Below are 17311 nucleotides of genomic sequence, written 5' to 3'. Positions count from 1 at the left end.
GGGTTTGATTTCTGTCTTGGGTCTATGCATGTGGAGTTTGCATGTTTTCCCTGTGCTGGTGGGTTTCCTTTTATTGATCTTTGATTCTAACAGAATATGCAACCAAGTCCATATCACAAAGATAAACAGATAAAGAATAAGAGCTTTACTGCACTCATAGGACACCTGTACACAGTCATATTTATATTATTACCCAATCATCGAGAACTTCAGTTAATTTTTGTGTTAAAAATCAGAATAGGGAAGTATGCTCATGTATTTATGCTTAGTCATTTTGACCACAGGTACTTTTATGACTTTGGATTATGTGAACTGCAAGTTAAGATAAGCTACAGAGACATCATTTAATGGAAATGGAAATGGCATAATGACACAATAATATTAATAATAGTAACATAACACATTGTTTTAAAGATTTGTTAATTGCAATATTATTGCTTTCGAATAATTGGATATTGTCTTAGCATTTGTATGCTGCCAGATGATTGCAATACTGAAAATGTTAATTGCAATTAGTGTAAATAAGTTGTAGAGAGAAAGTGAAAATAAAACAATATTAATGTTGAAAATTTAATTTGCTCACAGCTGAACCCTACTGTTAAGTGGGCCTCCTCACTTCCTAAAATTTATTATAAGAATTTTAGTAGGGGACGATTAAAGATGTAATGTTAAGGGTCATAAATAAATATTCCCTTATTCATCAAACTGTATGGGAAACAAAATGGGAAGCAAAATATCCAAGACTTTAGTAGATGCCTATGATCCACAAGAGGGAGACATCATAACTCAGTGGCTTCTTGCAGGATACAATAGGCATTCAAGGCAAAACGGGGCTTTTGATTTCTCTATATAATCCCCTAATACTGGAACACACTTTTCCCAGTGTTTCATTAGAGCTTGTATATCATAAAGGTAGAAAGTTTTCACAGTATGCCGGAGGCATGATCAGACTACCTGCTTCATGTCTGAAACACTGGCCTGACACGAACTCCTTTAATAGCCCAAGTGTGTGGAAATTGCATGTTGCATGAGTGGGGTCAGGAGTGTACAGGGAATGCGGCAATAACTCCCAACTGAGTTCAGGTGTTCATGGTTGTATGTACAGTTCCAACAGACAAAAGGTCAGGTGTTCCGCATGCTGAGTGTTTCACTTGCTGAATGGCCTTCTTTAAAACATTTGCATTACTTAACTGTTATATTTATGCGATATTTACATTTACATTTACATTTAGGCATTTGGCAGACGCTCTTATCCAGAGCGACTTACAAAAAGTGCTTTAATGTTTACAACATTGGATACATACTTACACTGGGTTAACTAGGTTAATAACTAAGTACCATTTTTTTTTTTTTTTTTTTTTTCGGGGGGAGGGGGTTAGTCCAAGTACTGGAGAAACAGATGCGTCTTGAGTCGTCGTTTAAAGATAGTCAAAGTCTCTGATGTACGGACATCTAGAGGAAGTTCATTCCACCATCTAGGTGCCAGAACAGAAAAGAGCCTGGATGAATGCCGCCCTCGATCCCTGAGAGATGGTGGGATGAGGCGAGCAGTGCTGGAGGATCGGAGGCAACGTGGTGCAGTGCGTGGTGTAATAAGCGCAGAGAGATAAGTGGGTGCTGGGCCATTTTTGGCTTTGTAGGCAAGCATCAGTGTTTTGAATTTGATGCGGGCAGCTACAGGAAGCCAGTGCAGGGAGTGGAGGAGTGGGGTGGTGTGGGAGAACTTGGGAAGGTTAAAAACGAGTCGTGCTGCTGCATTCTGGATCAGTTGCAGAGGACGAATCGTGGACAGAGGCAGGCCTGCCAGGAGTGAGTTGCAGTAGTCCAGTCTTGAAATAACAAGGGACTGAACAAGCACCTGAGTAGCCTGTGAAGAAAGAAATGGGCGAATTCTTCTGATATTGTAAAGAAGAAATCGACAAGAGCGAGTAAGGTTAGCGATGTGTGGGGAAAATGACAGATGATTGTCCACGGTTACCCCAAGATTGCGGGCGGTGGTTGAGGGAGTGATTTGGTTGTTGTCCATGGATATCACAAGGTCTTGACCTGGAGATGAGTCACAAGGGATAAACAACAGTTCGGTTTTACTGAGATTGAGCTTCAGCTGATGAGCAGCCATCCAAAATGAGATGTCTGCCAGACATGCTGAGATCCGGGTGGAAACCTGAGTGTCAGAGGGAGGAAAGGAGAGGACAAGTTGGGTGTCGTCTGCATAACAGTGGTATGAGAATCCATGCGATGATATGACCTTACCAAGAGACCGGGTATAGAGGGAGAACAGAAGAGGACCAAGTACTGAGCCCTGCGGGACACCAGTAGAGAGTCTACGTGGGGCAGATGTAGATCCCCTCCATGTTACCTCATATGACCTATCTTTAAGGTAAGAAGCAAACCATTGCCACGCTGTTCCACAAATTCCAAGGCTTGTAAGAATAGATAATAGAATCTTGTGGTTCACGGTGTCAAATGCAGCTGACAGGTCCAGGAGGATGAGGACAGATGAAAGTTTAGCAGATCTAGCAGCATGGAGCTTCTCAGTGACTGACAGAAGGGCAGTCTCTGTGGAATGTGCCACTTTGAATCCAGATTGGTTTGGGTCATTAAGGTTGTTCTGTGAGAGATAAAGAGACATTTGATTATAAACCGTTCTTTCAAGAATTTTGGAAATAAAAGAGAGCAGTGATACCGGGCGATAGTTGTTAACTTCTGATGGGTCCAGGCAGGGTTTCTTGAGGATGGGAATAACCCTCGCCTTCTTAAAAGCGGCAGGAACATGACCAGATGATATGGATTGGTTGATGATGGCTGTGGTGAAGGGAAGGAGGTCTCGTGAGATGGCCTGGAGCATTGTGGAAGGGATTGGGTCTAATGAACAGGTGGTGGGGTTAGATGACGAGATGATCTGTTGAATCTCGTCAGATGACAAGTTGGAAAATTCTGCTAAAGGAGGGAAGGAAAGGTCCTGAGGTTCTGCCGTAGGACTTTGGTCGATATGATGTGCAAAATGTACAAAATATAATAAAATATGAGAAATATATTTTTATTGTTACATATAATGAAAATATTAATATATATTAAAATATTTTTTTGATTACACAAATGTAGTTATGCAAATCAGAAAGTTACAGTATGGGTTGCAAAATGTTCCCTGTCCTGGTAGCACTACTGTCTTTTAGGATATACAGCATCTGTCCTGGCTTTGCACCTCTGGGTTCTTATATGTTTTCCTTCTTTCTTCATGTCAGAATTGCTCAGGTTTTTTGAGATTGTATGGGGACTGTTCAGATTGGTGTGTGTGTGTGTTTTTTTTTTTTTTTTTTTGGATCATTGTAAAGCATTCATGTTTATCATCTTGGTTTGAACCACATGAATGTAACGTTGGCAGTAAACTCTGGGTCATCTTGTTGAAATCCTCCTTGTTGGTGTCCTCTGGTCAATGAGTAAAAAGTTTCATTTGATTTCATGAGAATATAGAGAACCCTGTTTATCATTTGATCCAACATCCTCCCTTTTATTTAATTTTGTATTTTTCTATATTCTTTCTATATTCTTTTTAAATAGATTTCATGGTGTTCTGGTGGTTAAAGTATGGATTTTTTTATAACCATAATGAATACTTTTAAAGAGCTTTTCTTTTCTTTTACTATCTTAATTTCTTAGTTAGAAAGACTGGCGCATACTATCAAAAGAGGAAACTACCAAACTCATACATAAAATGTTAAAAAGTATTAACATTCCACGAAACTAAGGAAAAAAATCTTTCCAGCTCAAAACAAGCTTAATTATTTAATTCTTTTAATACAGTAGCAGAGCAACCACAGTCATGTTTTATGACATATTTTATTATTTTACTGGAGATTTATTACACAGTCATGTGTCCGGAAAGCTTTGAATTGTTCCTGTAAACTCAACCCATTTTTGCTGTTATCAGTGCTGTTGTCAAGATAGTCTTTTCTCTACCAGTCATAGTAGATCACTTACCAGCATACTGCGATATAATATACAGTGTGAGAATCCATGTCCAAAGGTTACTAAGATAGATACACATCACTAAAGCTATAACCTCAGCTCTGACTCACCATGCATCTCTTAATGAAGAGAATAGGAAAGCCCTAAGCCGCATATAACATGCAAAAAAAAAAAAAGTTTAAAGCTTTACAGTATATTCACTGATCAGCCATAACATTATCATCACTGCTAGATGAGCTGAACAACACTGAACAAAACTGATCATTAACTTCTAGTAAACTGGTGACAGGATCATGGACAACCAATGCTTACTCGGGCTTACAGGGACCAAAGGCTAACCCATCTGATCTGATCAAACAGAAAAAAACAATACAGCAGAATTAAACAAATACAGCATTGCTGACCATGAGTGTCAGAACACCCAGTGCATGGGGCTCAGCACACAAAGAGGCTAAACTTGCAGATCCCAATCCAATTGAGCACCCATGGGATGTCCCATTCTGCAACCCACAGTACTCAAAGGATCAGCTGCTATGTCAAGGTACCAGACAACACAGCACACCCCCAGTGGCACTGTGGCGTTAAACCTAGAGGGGCCAGAACCCCTCTGGTGGCACAAGTGAAACAAAAAATCAGGGGTGGTGTCAATGCTTTTAATGTTATGGATGATTGGTACAGTATAATCTTTACTGTTGCCAACATAAGAAGTGTGGGATTATAAAAATACAATAACAGTATTACCCTTTTTGTTGTTTTTTTGCAAGATATACATGAGATGAGATACAAGATAACTGTAATGGTTGTTACAGTGAAAATATGTTAAAAGTTGGTACAGTGAAAATATGTTAAAAGTTATTTTAATACTGCATGTACACAGATTATACAAACAAAGGGCATTTTATAATCTTAGGGGAAAAAAAGGATAACTGTCAAGAAGGACACATTTGAGTTTATGTAATCTGACAAAATGTATAAGTCCCCCCTGAAAAAAAAAAAAAAACTTCCACATGCTCAAAAATGGGCAGTGAGTTCTTAAATATGAATGATAGAAGCTTCCTTTGTTGTTAGAAATGATCATATTTCATGGCAATGCGTGTTTGAATCCTGCAAGGATAAATTACAATTAGAACATTATAAAAAAAAAATTAAAAAAACATTGATTATAGGACTACAGCTACAGTACATGTAGAATTCTATTTCTATAACAGCCAGGGGTGGTGTGAAACATCTGGGTAATTTATGCCAAATATGTCATAAGGGCATTGCCCAGACCCAAACCTGGTTATGATGCCCAGGTATCAGCAGCAGACACATCCTTGAGTACTAGGTGAAATGTTTTTTAGTGAAGACTTTCTGAAAATAAGGCCTGTCACGATGAGGGCTGCTGCTCCGCTTCTCCTAATGGACAAGGTGAAAACATCAGTGGGGCAGCTTCTGTTTAGACAAGAGAGCTTCCATACAGTATATGTCCACTATGGTCTAAGAAAATAATATCATAGAATTTCTCTAAATAATATCGCATTAAAAATAATTTTTGGGGTTGAAGAAATGTTCTTGCTTGAAAAAATGTAGCTTACATTTTTACACTCTGAACTAAACTGCATTTGAATGCACATAATAGCGATGAAAAGAATGGATAATGAAATTGTAAATTAAATGTACATGAAACATAAAAAAAGGCTACATATTTTAGAATGTAAAGAACCCCTAATTATCCAAAGAACCCCTGAGCAACCTGTACAGTATGTATAAACTGCATATGTGTAACAGTGGTTCCTAAGGGAATCATTTCAATGCTCACACAAATATTGTATTAGGATTCAGGCAATAAATGAGATTATTAAAAAAGGATTAGTTACATTTGGTTTGTCTTTTGGTGGTAGTGGTGGTCGTCTCTGAAGTAAGAGAAAATGAAAATGTACAAAATATTTAGCTAAAATCCATATTATTAAATGAATACTTAATCACAGCATTTTGAAGAAATGTTTACTTTAATGATGAAAATGATAAGTGTTTATGATATATTCTGAACTCACCGTAGGGGGTGGACTGTTTTCATAGATATTTCGACTTGGGTCTAAATAAACAAAAAAGCAAGTGAAAATTAACAATTTACTCCTTGGACAAATATTTTATTCTTCACTGTATTAAAGTTCTGCTTACTTCTAATTTGACCATGAAAGTTGTCCTGTGCCACCCCACTGTTATGATTAAATGCTGGATTTATTTGTGGAGCTGCCATCAAACACACACACACACACACACACACACACACACACAATAAATAAATAAAATAAAATGGTAATTTCTTGTCTTATTATTATCATAAAAAGGAAACATGACAAAAGCTGAAGAGTTTTTAATTTTAAGAGAATAGCACTTTTTAAGAGAAAAACACATCCTAACACATTTAAATAAATTGTTTAATTATATTAATTGTTTAAACCTTTCTTTGACATTTTATATTCACTTGTGTTTTTGTGCAAATGTTCTTACCTGATATAGGCCTTCTTACACGCTCAGCAGGTTTTCTAAAATATATTTATAATTCAAATCAACATGGATAAAACATTTTTTCTTTTTCCTGTATTTTATTTAAACAACTAATTATTAATAATGATTATCTGTGTTCAGGTGTGTTTAGTGATCCGCAAGGTGATTTCAAACTTACTTAAGGTGGCGTACGAGGAAAAAAATGCTCACACCCAATATAACTAAAGCACAAATAACACCCAATGTAATACCCGCTTCTGCACCTGGAGCAAGCCTAGAGGATGCAACTTACACACACACAAACACACACACACATGAATAGATTATATTTATAAACATGACAAATTAATAACTAGCAGACATTTTTTCTACAGGAGAATTCATAAAGTCTGTTACATGTTACATTTTACATTATTCAATTAATTAAATTAATCAACAACTAGTAAATAAAGTCAAATAAATTGAATTTTAATTGGCAATTACCGTTAATCAATTCAAATTGTTGCCACAACAGCACTTGATGTTTTTCAGTTGATCAGACTGGTTTAAGATTTTATTCTATGTGTACTGGAATTTTATGGTTGTCTAAACAATTTCTCAAAAAAAATCTACATGACATTAACCTTTTAAAAAGTTCCTAAAAATACTAATGAGATATGAATTCACACATGATTCACTCACTCATTGTCTATACCGCTGTATTCTGTATTTGGGTTGCGGAGGGCATGGAGCCTCTCCCAGGGGACTTAGGGCACACACACACACACACACACACACACACACACATATAATTTGGAAATGCCAATTACTGTAGCTTAACCTGCATATCTTTGTAATGTGGGAGAAAACCGAAGTACCTGGAGGAAACCCACCAAGCACGGGGAAAAAATACGAACTCCATGCACACAGAGATGGGAATCATCCCTGGCTGGGAATTAAACTCGGACCCTGGAGGTGCAAAGCTAGCACTACACCACCATGCCACCCAATTCATGCTACATTTTTCCATATTAAACTTTACATATTACCATATTACAAAACTGTGATTTGTTTTATTTCTATTTAAAACAAATCCATAAATAGGTATAGAATGATGTATTGATTATGTCATTATGTTTTAATATTTGTGTTATTACATTGGGTAAGTATAAGATAATAAAAGCACACTTACTTTTTACAGTCACAGCTTTAACTGCAGAGGCTGTGATCCCAGTGACATTGTTCCAGCAAGTACAGTTATAATCTCCACTATCACTTGGACTGCTGTTCTCTTTGACAAACAGGGAGTCGTTTCCAGCAGACATGCCTTTCACTGTCCATATAACAGTGGCAGGAGGAAAAGAGTCAGGGGAGCAGAGGAGGAGGATATCTGAGCCTTCGTTTAAAGTGTCTACACCTAATATCTTTACATCTGGTCCATCTGCCACAAACATGCAATACAGAGCATACACAAATCAGAGATACATAGCCTGGAAAGAACAAAGTAGCACATTGATCGCTTTTAGCTTTGATTATGGTGCACATTGTGGTGGGCACATTCATGTGCTAGAATGATTCTTCATGTTCATTTTATTGCCACATAACGTTGCTGATTAGTCTCAGTAACAAGTGGTTTTCTAAAGTGGTTTCCTCCCCTAGTCCAAAGACAAGCAGATTTGGCATTCCCAAAATGCCCATACCAATTACTGTAGACCCTACCATGGTCATAAAATGGGAATAAATACAGTGGTAAATCACTAGTTGCCTCCATGGTCCCTAGTTGGACTACAGAGGTTCCTAGATGGATGGATGAATGGATGGATGAATGGACACAGCTGTTTAGTCCAAATCCTGTGAGTTCTCGTCACATTGTGCAGGTAAAAAATGCTCTTTCATCATTAAACATCATGTAAAAACCTGTAATTTCTACTGCATTGATCTCTGTTCATCATATTTTTTCTGACCACATTTCTTCCACGACATTGAAGGCTCAGCACAGTCCTTACACTTTAAAATAACATGTTGGACAGTTTTTAACCCAATTTCAGTCATTTTAAATCATTTTAATTTGACACTTCCAAAGTGGTGACTTTCGGTCACAAAAAAACATAAATATAAATCAAAATATATTTCCAGTTCAAGATTGTTAATTTATTTTATGAACTGAATTAGGAAATGAGTCTAAAATTATTAAAAACAAGCAAAATAGAAATACTAAATCAAGTATCAAATGAATATTTATTGAAATACTTACAGTTAACAGTGATCCTGTTACTGACAGCGAAGCTAGAGCTGATAGGGTTACTCATTACACAACAGTAAATACCACTGTCTGTTCTCTTCACCGGGTTAATCACCATTGTTCTGTTGTCATTGAAGAATGTGATGCTGTTGCTAGGATATAAAATATTAGTCTCCTTCATCCACACTGTAGTAATGATGGTGCCACTTCCGGAACAGGTGAAGTTGGCGCTGCTATATTCGATGAGAATGCCCTGAGGGCCGGTCATTGTTAAACTATACACTGAGTCTGAGAAAGAGTGCAAAACACAAGACAGAAGGGGGATGATTGAAATCACAAGAGTTTATAGTCATACATTAGTTATAATTAATCGTTAATCAATCTATTAATTATTCTGCGATATACATGGGGCATATTCAAACTGCGTCCTTTCATAAGCAGAAAAAGAGATCTTAGCACATTGTGTTAGTATTGCTGGTAAGTGACACGTGTCTCCTGTTACTGCATGGTGGTGCTAAAAGCAGGTAGTGTTAAGCAAATGGTGTGCAACCGAGGTGCAACATAGGTGACATGGCCATGTTTACGGTTAAGTAATGAGTATCTATCCAATGAGAGAAACCTCAAGTCACTCTGGATAAGACCGCTTAATAAGTGCCTAAATGTACATGTCAGGACCATTAAAGGAGTTCTTGGGAGGCCATTGTTTAAGACGTAAAGTGGGAAGTCCAATAATGGCTCCGGCATACTGAGGAAACTACCTTAATGGTATCCAACCACTAGTGAAATACTGGGACATTTATTAGTGTAGCAGGAGATTACATAGTGAAATAAAGAAAATTTTTATGCTCATAACTGTTATTCTGCACAATTAAAAGTCTTGGTTTGACTTGAATGTCCCTTATACAATACTATATCTATTGCAATTTATTATTATTATTACTATTATTATTATTTTTTTTCTCTCCTTTCTAAATAGCACATATTCTCATTCAGTAATCATTAGACTGGTTTAGGATATACAGATGTTTTTTCATGCAGTGCATTGAGACAAGAATTACTTACCAAACACCTGCAGGAAAACATGGTCTTGACTCCATGAACCACTTTCAAATGTTATGTTCAAGGTGTACCGTCCAGAGTCCGCCAAGGTCAGACGACTTAGTTGCAGTTCTCCTAAATTAGTTTTCAAAGAGAGTCTACTATCGTATATTGGGTTCACTATCGTAGATTCTAGAAGGCTGTATCTGACCATCTCATTGCCATTGAACTCCCATCTGATAGCTGTTATAGGTTGAAAGACATTGACGGTGGAAAAATACACATTTGTTCCTAAGACCTTATTGATTGCTCCTTGTGGAAACAGGTTTAACTGTTGACTGAATCCTGAGAAAGTAAAAGTTTACAATTAAAATAATTCTTTATATCAGGAAATAGGACAATATCCAACAATATGCCTGAATAGTTGATGTGTTGGAAATTAGCATGTCTATTTTTGAAAGTATATTTCAAGTTACGTGTGCCTTGTTTTCAGAGGTACAGTATGACATGAAACTTGCTGAAAGAAATTGCTTAATTTATTTATTTTATTTATGTTTTATCTATTTTTGTTATTTAAATCATTTATATGATTGATATATGAAATAAGATGACATCAAAAGGATTGAGGTCTGCTAAAGCTGCTATAACATATAACACATTTAGACCTAACACGTGATTTTATCATTAGAGTAATTATCACATCCTTGTGATAACAAGAAAAGTGTTATTTAACTGCCTGTTAAAAGTGTGAAGTAGAGTATACAAAAAATATTCAACACACATTCCGCACATGAGTTTCTTACACTTTAGTTTCAACTAGCGGTGTTTTTCATTAAAAAGAAAAAACATGTTCTCACCTGGTAGGAAGCTTATGATTAGACTAAACACCACAGCTTGCTCCATTATTTCAGGACTATTTTGTAGTCTGATTTCACATTTACGCTCTGAAATGTATTCAGCACTGGAAGGAGCTTACACTGTTTTTACACTGTGTACTTCCTTATGCTGCAGTGCCCTTTGGTTTAGGGCTGCTCTTATATGTGTATACAACATATTTGGTTGTGTAGGAAACGAGGGCGCCTTTGAGGGGCGGACCAAGTTTATGATAATGTATTTTTGCAATATACTTTAGCTTCTAACATAAACATAGTATGAATGTCCAATAAACAAAACACATTCATAGTAACCACCATAGTTTATAGCAGTGTATGCAGAGCTTATTCTGACAGGACACCTTGTATGGGATGCCACACATATTCATATGATTTAAAGCAGTCAATCAATCTGCTAACATGTTTTGGGGAGGCGAAGGAAAGCCATAAAAAAACACTACACAGCCTGAGTTTACTCTCACTTACACTTACTATGTAAAACAAGGTGTCTTAAAAATGTAATCATTCATTCGAGTAAGAATAATACTTTTTGCATTTTTATTACTCTGCTAAAGTGGAAAAGGCACTCAGTCAAGCTTTTAAATTGTAAGGTATCATGAAGAATCCCTAAACCTGATAAAGCTTTTGCACACTTTAAAAATTATTCTGTGGCCTTGTAAATTTCACAATAATAAAAAGGTTATGTAATCTTAATGAGATCTCTGAATCATATACATGGTTGTTTGAGTTGGACATATTAAAATAAATGCCTAAAAAATATATATATATATATTATTTTGTCTTAAATTTACACTATAATTTAAGTTTATTTTACAAATAGAAATTTGCATTTTAATACCTAAATTATATTTTTAACACGTACATTTTATTTTTGATACATTTCAATCAAAATATTTAAAAGTGGAGTAATTACACTGATTAGTTTTAAGAACAACTATCATTCCAAATCCATTCCTAACCCTAACCCTTTCTATGTCCAATCGTCTTGCGAAGGGGTATTTTAGCAAAGAAATTACAGAATTTCCTCTTATATTTAGCTAGCTTCCAAGTCGATAACTATTCAATACATTAACTAACAATCTGCTGAGCGTTAATAAGACTTGTTGAGGATGGTCCAATCACATGAGCCAAAATATTTAAAAACAATATTGATTCGCTAAGAACAAAAGTGGGAGGGTTCAGGGCTCACAGTGCTGCGCCCCAAGGATGATTTGAAAAAAATCCAATTAGAGCTCAGCCTTAAGTCACATGCTTTTCAGAAATTTACGTGCCTACATTTGTCCGGCGCCTCGCGTACACGAACACAAATAAACGTAATACAAGTTTAAATGTTTTAAAATTGTAAATAAATTATATTAAGAAATACAACAGAATATTGCGATTAAATTACTTTATTTCATTATTAAAATAAATAATTATTATGTTAAATAATGACATGTTAAAGTAGCATTCTTCTCTGCCTAACGCCCCAGCGCCTCTTATTGAGCGGCCGCCACTGCTAATGGTCCTGATGCACATCTCATTAATCAGGCTATGTACAGTGCATCTCGAAAAATTAGAATGTCGTGGGAAAAGTTAATTTTCTTTCAGAATTTATTTTAAAAGACAATTGATATAGTTGATTTTAACATGTAAATAAAGTTTGGTGTCATTTTTATACAAGGGGCATTTAAGTCAAAGTGGAACTGCTGATTGTAAAGAGAGAAGAAAAAGCTTCCTTCTCTCTCAGTGTATATTTCTCTTTATATATGCATTGTTCTGCATTAACAGAATGCCTTCGGTGATCAAATCTCCAGATATTCCACTGGAATGTTCACTGGAATGACTGCAGTGGGATCTGAGCTACATCTGCTAGGATCGTCATTTACAGATAGGCTTCTTTAAATGAATAATATGTTTTACTGTGTACTGTGCTTAAAGTCCTCTGTAATTGTCAGAATTAAATCGTTTTTACGCTATCATTCCAGATAATTAAAATCACAAGTCCTGCTTTGACTTGAACGCCAGTCATAGAACAATATAATGATGTATATTAGTCTCAAAAATATGTATTTGAATGGAAATACTATTTTACCAGCCTGCTAACCTTTATAGTAACAGTCACATTTGTATAAATCACATATATTTGTGTAGATCCCACAGTTTTCAGGAAACTGAAGAGTGTGAAGATGCGCAATCTTTCAGATATAAAATTTGTGACTTACATTTTGTATTAGATTCTAATACAAAATACTACTTTCCATATAATAAGTGTACAGTATAATGTATCATGTTTGTGGCAGATGCATTGTTTGAGAGACTGTTTACTAATAAGATCAATTCAGTTCACTGTTTTTATGATCTTGTTACATGACATTTGCAAAGTAAACCAGGTTGAGTTTAGACTTCATGTCTTGTCAAATCTGGCAAATAAATGTTTAATTAAAATGTAATGTGTGTATTGTTTCTTTGTTTATAATTTGGTGTCATTAGATACATTGACTTGACCTAAAATTCTCTTTGAGTGAAGGTGTAGCGTATTAATTCTTTGATAAAGCAGTATGAATTAAATTCAGTTAAAATATTTAGCAAATGTATCACATTTGTTTGTTAAATAATAGTTGAGTTTTCAGTTTCTTCTACCTTGCATTTTAATTATTAAATAATCTTGTTTATTCATTTTTACTCATTACTTAGAGTAACTAGTGCATTAACCTGTGATTTTTATTACATTTACTCAGTTTTATGTATCATTGTACTAGATTCAGTTATTCAGGTCTACTTTTTTACTGACTTTTACTCAATTCATTAAGTATATTTCTATGATTTTGAAATTTTTACATTACTCAATATTTTTAAGTATAAAAATGTTTCACCAAAAAAAAACTGAGTACAGCACAGTTTTACTTTTTAAAGAGTGCAGCAGTTTATGCAGTCACATAATCTGGAATTTCTACAAACATAGGCCTACTACAATAATTACAGGAAATGCAGCAAAGATTGTGACGATTAAAATGAAGTTGTTACAGTGCATTTTTCCATATTATTTAAATTTTTTTTAAATCAAAACCTACAAAACAACAGTTCTACTGTGACATTTTTGTTTATAATCCCACTTAGTATCAGTATTAATCCCTTAATCCAGTTTCTAATCATGATGTTTCCCGTTTACACAGGGAATGCATCCACTTTGCCTGCAGGAAATATAGGCATTATTTCCTGTGTTCCTTGTTTGAAAAAGAAAGAGAAAGAGAGGGAGAGAGTGAGAGAGGGAATCATTGTGGTAAAAGTTTTTTATTTACAACCAAGCAATATATTGTAGGTCAAATGATCAGTGAAAGTCTGAAGTCTATCAAAATATCAGTTCTATTAATACCTAATTACCATGTAGCATAATCTGAAATACAGCATATTATGATAAAATATATACCCCCTTGAATTAGAAGAGTCTTAAATTAGGATCACAGTTAAGTCAATTTATCAATATACAGTTATTTGTAGTATACAAATGTATTGTCCACCCGAAACATGACATCAGTTGTTGAACAATGCTGATAGCCTTTGCTTTCTTTATTTTTAGACGGTTATTGTTTTTTTGATGCTCCTCTTTCCCTCACCAACCAGCACAACTTTTCCTTCTTCTCTCTCTCTTCTCAGCACTCTTGTCTTCTTCTTGATGAAACGAAACCCAATCACTCCAAAGATAATGCCTAGACTTATTATTAGGGTAGTCAAACCCAAAGCCAGCAGGTTTGAAATATTGCCCTCATTTAGCATTAAGTACTCCCTCAGTCCCACACACAGTGCACTCAGGCCGACCAAAGTGCCCCAAAACCCAAACGCCAGCATGCAGGAGCCGCAGGACAACTCAGTGCCACCCGTTATCACTGTGACACCTGCAACAGAGACCACCCCACTCGGGAAAGTCACAGTTTCAGACTCAGGGTCATATGTCACTGTGGGGGTTGGGTGAGGAAGGGATGAGATGTCAAGGATTGGTTCCATGGTAAACGTGACTCACAATGGGTTTCACAAACTTTATATGAGTATGTACCAGCCGAGCAGGTTTTACTTTTCTTCAGTCAGCAACAGCAAGACTTTTAATGCATACTCAAGCACATGATCATCAGGATGTTATTAGCTAAACATCAGGGAATTGGAGATCATGGAAATTTTCAGTCCACTGTGATACCAGGGGCTACTGTACTAGCTGATCTCGGTCTTCTTTCAGCTGCTTCCAGAAGTCCTTTTAGTTTACCAGACATATGCCAGATGTCTTAGAGCCTGTCATTTAGACAAAGGGAAATGGCGATTAGTGTGTATTTGTGTCAAAGACTTTCAAAATGGTTTCAGATGGTTCTATCATAAAAATGTGGAGCACTATTTTTTATGTTCACTGATACTATTAATCTATCCAGATAGGCATATATTAACAGGCATTATATAAATGGTTTTCTTTATCAGTTTATGCCAATGCAAATTATAATAGCTGGGAAAACTTTTCAGGATTTACTATACAGTGAATAATATTCTCAGACTTACAGTACAAGTAAGTACAAGGTTTGTACACTCATTCAAGTGCTGAATTTCAAAACTATGAAATAACATATGGAATGTTATGAAAAAAAGTTTTTTGTAATATATATATATATTTATTATATTTATAAACATACATATATAATGCACATATAATATACATGCACTCTGTTCTAGCCCCAACTTTTGCAAAAAAAAGACTTGCTTCTAGAATGCTATACATTTACAGGCATTGCAGTACAGTACAGTATTCATGACTATCACCAGTATGCTTTAAAAATCTATTTAATTTTCTGATTTTAAAAATGATTTAAACAGAATCTATAAAGAAAAAATTAATTAATTCTGAGCATTTAATGACTGTAATTATTTAAACACATAAATATACATAAAAACACAAAAATCTATAACAGGAATGAAATGATAACTAAAAGTAAATACTTCTGCTTACCTTTTAACCCAATTACAAATGTCCCACCAGTCAAGCAAACACATCCAAAGATGAAAGATTTATTATTTTCTCAATTTCAGCAGATCTGTTCCTGATATGCACTAAATAAAACCATCCTCTGGACTAAAGAACACTAAAACCAAAAGCACGAGCCGTCTTCCACCCAATCTGATTACTTTAATTAAGGCGACCAAATAAGCAGACTTGAATTGTAAATTGCAAATATTGTATGACCTCGCTGGAGGAGTTGTGTCTCAAATGGTAGATCGTGTACTATGAATGTAAAAGGTCAGAGACCAGGGCTTTTATTTTACCCATTGTTATTATTTGCTTATCATTTGTTTGTTTTTGTTGGTCTTTGTGTTCTGAAGGAATGCCATGTCTGTCATTAAGCATCATTATGATCCATTACCTCCTATTTATCTAAGATCCACTCCCTTCCTTTTCTCCATCACATGTTCTCACTAAAGACTTGGTCAGACTTGGTTGAGCAAAGGCATTGTTTACTAGACAGAAAGTTCGTTTTTCCTCCAAAGGAAATTTCCCCTTTCTGTTCACTTTGTTAGTCTTTGCCTCTGGTCTTTATCCTGTCTTTATGCAACAGTCTGGGAAGGACCAGTAAGCAGTAAATGCTAAAACATTCCCTGAAATTACTTCACGTAAAAACCATTAGAGGAGTTTAAAGTCCTCTCTGGTAGCAACTCATAGAAGAACATTTTATAACATCACTTATAATGTAGCCTCCTCCTCTCTATTCCAGGACTTGGGTTACATGATAACAGTATTTTTGTAGCAAATTTAAGTCATAGTCATTTTAGGTTTACTTAAGTTTTAATATAAAATATTAAAATTAATTACATCTATTTATCACTGTTACGGAGCAAAAATAGCATTTTATTCCAAAAGATTTTAAACAAGTCAAGATGCAGTCAGCTTGAGCTTCCTGATGGAGGTCTACACTTCAAAATAATTTGTTAGCAGCAACAATGTCTGAGAAAGTGGAGACAGATGTGCATTCCTGGCTTAATTCATCAGTTATCGTCGTAGTTTTTGATGCATCAATGGAAAGTGCATTAGAAAGCTGCAACTCCTGTGATCCATTCTGAGGAGAGCTTAATGTTGCTGCTTAATGATACAAACATGCCAAGAATCTCATGCATTATACAAAAATTGCAATTTGGTTTTCTTATTTTCATGAGAACTGCCTGTCATGTACCATATTCAGTATAACCTCCATGTAGAGCTTCCAGAAACAGCCAAAGCTATATTTCTGAATGCTATAATGAGTAAGTGTTTAGTAAATTCAGATCATACAATCTAACTCTTTTAACATCCTATAATGGTGCTATTGACCTGCGTTTAGGTACCATACCACACCAATCATTCTGCTGCCCACTAACTGCTTCAAAAAACGAGGTCTTGGAAGAACGCACTCAGGCTTTAGAGAAAAGTTACATCTGACTCTTCACCTGCTTGATGTCTGCAGAGTCCTTATACAAAATACAGGGGGACTACAGTATAATGACTGCATAGATTATATGGTGGCACAAATCACATCACATTTAAGTTTTTAAAAAAATGTAAAAAAAAATTAAAAAGGATGTTACCTTCTGGTTATATTATAATACAAGAGGGTGTCGTCATGGACAAAGCCTAGGTCCTTGGACTAAACGTACGTAAACTACTAAAAATATGGCCACCCCATAAAATCATTAAAAAAAAAAGATATTT

At 35.5% G+C, this 17311-nt stretch overlaps 2 protein-coding genes and 1 long non-coding RNA gene across 3 annotated transcripts; all 3 read right to left on the bottom strand.

Moving 5' to 3' along the window:
* Positions 1 to 3824: 3824 nt before the first annotated feature.
* LOC128520869 (uncharacterized) lies at positions 3825 to 6046 on the bottom strand. The gene is made up of 4 exons (XR_008357963.1): positions 6006 to 6046; positions 5829 to 5864; positions 5248 to 5367; positions 3825 to 5073 (listed from the first exon to the last, which is right to left on the bottom strand). It is a non-coding gene; the product is annotated as an uncharacterized LOC128520869 (long non-coding RNA).
* A 27-nt stretch (positions 6047 to 6073) lies between these two features.
* LOC128520058 (carcinoembryonic antigen-related cell adhesion molecule 1-like) lies at positions 6074 to 10718 on the bottom strand. Its single transcript, XM_053494075.1, has 7 exons — positions 10579 to 10718; positions 9746 to 10066; positions 8696 to 8971; positions 7634 to 7882; positions 6641 to 6749; positions 6466 to 6500; positions 6074 to 6204 (listed from the first exon to the last, which is right to left on the bottom strand). The coding sequence occupies exons 1-7, from the start codon at positions 10622 to 10624 to the stop codon at positions 6074 to 6076; spliced, it is 1167 nt and encodes a 388-aa protein (XP_053350050.1). The 5' UTR covers positions 10625 to 10718.
* A 3150-nt stretch (positions 10719 to 13868) lies between these two features.
* Positions 13869 to 15844, bottom strand: LOC128520837 (transmembrane protein 100-like). The gene is made up of 2 exons (XM_053495255.1): positions 15581 to 15844; positions 13869 to 14877 (listed from the first exon to the last, which is right to left on the bottom strand). The coding sequence occupies exon 2, from the start codon at positions 14596 to 14598 to the stop codon at positions 14170 to 14172; it is 429 nt and encodes a 142-aa protein (XP_053351230.1). The 5' UTR covers positions 14599 to 14877; positions 15581 to 15844; the 3' UTR covers positions 13869 to 14169.
* Positions 15845 to 17311: the final 1467 nt, after the last annotated feature.

The sequence above is a fragment of the Clarias gariepinus genome, chromosome 4 (assembly GCF_024256425.1).
Source record: "Clarias gariepinus isolate MV-2021 ecotype Netherlands chromosome 4, CGAR_prim_01v2, whole genome shotgun sequence".
NCBI classification, from domain to species: domain Eukaryota; kingdom Metazoa; phylum Chordata; class Actinopteri; order Siluriformes; family Clariidae; genus Clarias; species Clarias gariepinus.
Note: the sequence above shows the minus strand (reverse complement) of the source record. Positions and strands in the feature narration are given on the sequence as shown.

Bases quoted from the DNA above. Each gene is read 5' to 3' on its own strand.
- LOC128520058 (XM_053494075.1), bottom strand. From the start codon at position 10,624: ATGGAGCAAGCTGTGGTGTTTAGTCTAATCATAAGCTTCCTACCAG. The intron at 10,067-10,578 runs GTGAGAACATGT...TTACTTTCTCAG, and splicing joins AATCATAAGCTTCCTACCAG to GATTCAGTCAACAGTTAAAC. The intron at 6,750-7,633 runs GTAAGTGTGCTT...TGTGTGTGTAAG, and splicing joins TAAAGCTGTGACTGTAAAAA to TTGCATCCTCTAGGCTTGCT.
- LOC128520837 (XM_053495255.1), bottom strand. From the start codon at position 14,598: ATGGAACCAATCCTTGACATCTCATCCCTTCCTCACCCAACCCCCACA.